The sequence below is a fragment of the Frankliniella occidentalis genome, unplaced genomic scaffold, assembly GCF_000697945.3.
Source record: "Frankliniella occidentalis isolate FOCC.00 unplaced genomic scaffold, Focc_3.1 Scaffold3, whole genome shotgun sequence".
Classification (NCBI taxonomy): domain Eukaryota; kingdom Metazoa; phylum Arthropoda; class Insecta; order Thysanoptera; family Thripidae; genus Frankliniella; species Frankliniella occidentalis.
Window position 1 is genome coordinate 3,622,013 of NW_026267133.1, and position 1,025 is coordinate 3,623,037.

The following is a 1,025-nucleotide window of genomic DNA, read 5'->3' on the forward strand; positions in this document are numbered from 1 at the left end:
TTAATCCCAAAATATGTAGTTGTGTGTTGATTTTAGTGGAGCAGAAGCAGAGGCAACTCATGAGACTGTCACTTTAAGTAATGCTGCTATTTATTGACACTTCATTCACTGATTGTGTATTAGGCTTTGAGTAAGCCAAGAGAGCATGAGGTACCTCGGTCTAATATCTTTGAGAATTTAGTTATCTGCATTGACCACTTAAGTTGTCACTTCTAAATTGTTTTCTAAATTAAATTGCTTACTCTATGTATACAGCTTGTTACTTGATTCCAAAATTTGTACCTAACTGTGTATTGCTATTTTATTGGAGGGAATTAGTGAATTCAAATCGTCAGTGTCACTCACAAAACCCTATTAGATTGTTGTTTTTTGTTTGATATTAATGCAATACAGTATTTGTTTGAACTTGGAAGTATAGATTTTTCGGTGTTGTTTCTCTAGTTTATGGATGTTTTTCTTTTCTGTTTATCAGTTGCTGTGCACAAGACTCGCTCCAGTAGAAGCAACCCACCCTTGCAAATAACACCTTTGCGGATGCAGACACCTTTGTGGACACCTAACAGACCACAGGTATGTTTCTTTCTTCTAAATTTCTCAAAATTTTAATTTTTGTCATATTTGTTGACACTTTCATTCATTGATTGTGTATTAAGCTTTGTGTAAGCCGAGAGAGTATAAAGATACCTCGTTCTAATATCTTTGAGAGTTTAGTTATTTGCATTGACCATTTAAGTTTTCACTTCTAAATTGTTTTCTAAATTAAATTGTCATTTTTTGATTGCTTCTATGCTAACTCAATGTATACTGCTTGTTACTTGCTCCTAAAATATGTATAGTCGCGTGTTGATTTTAGTAAAGGGGAAGCAGAGGCAAATCATCATAGTGTTACTTCCAATAATGCTGCTATTTATGTCATTAGTATGGTACAGTCCTAGTAAAATAAGAAGTCGATGCTGCTCGTTCTTGTCCAAAGGGATGTGCCTGGACTTGATGTTGGCTCTGGCCACCTGTTCATTCAATGAGTT

The 1,025-nt window shown here is 34.8% G+C and overlaps 1 protein-coding gene across 1 annotated transcript in view; it reads left to right on the top strand.

Moving 5' to 3' along the window:
• LOC127749283 (uncharacterized) overlaps nt 1–216 on the top strand; it is a 1,902-nt gene extending 1,686 nt beyond the window's left edge. Inside the window, exon 3 of the mRNA XM_052266784.1 lies at nt 124–216. Within this exon, the coding sequence (XP_052122744.1) occupies nt 124–216 (93 nt within the window). The remainder of the gene's footprint in view (nt 1–123) is intronic.
• The last annotated feature ends 809 nt before the right edge of the window (nt 217–1,025 follow it).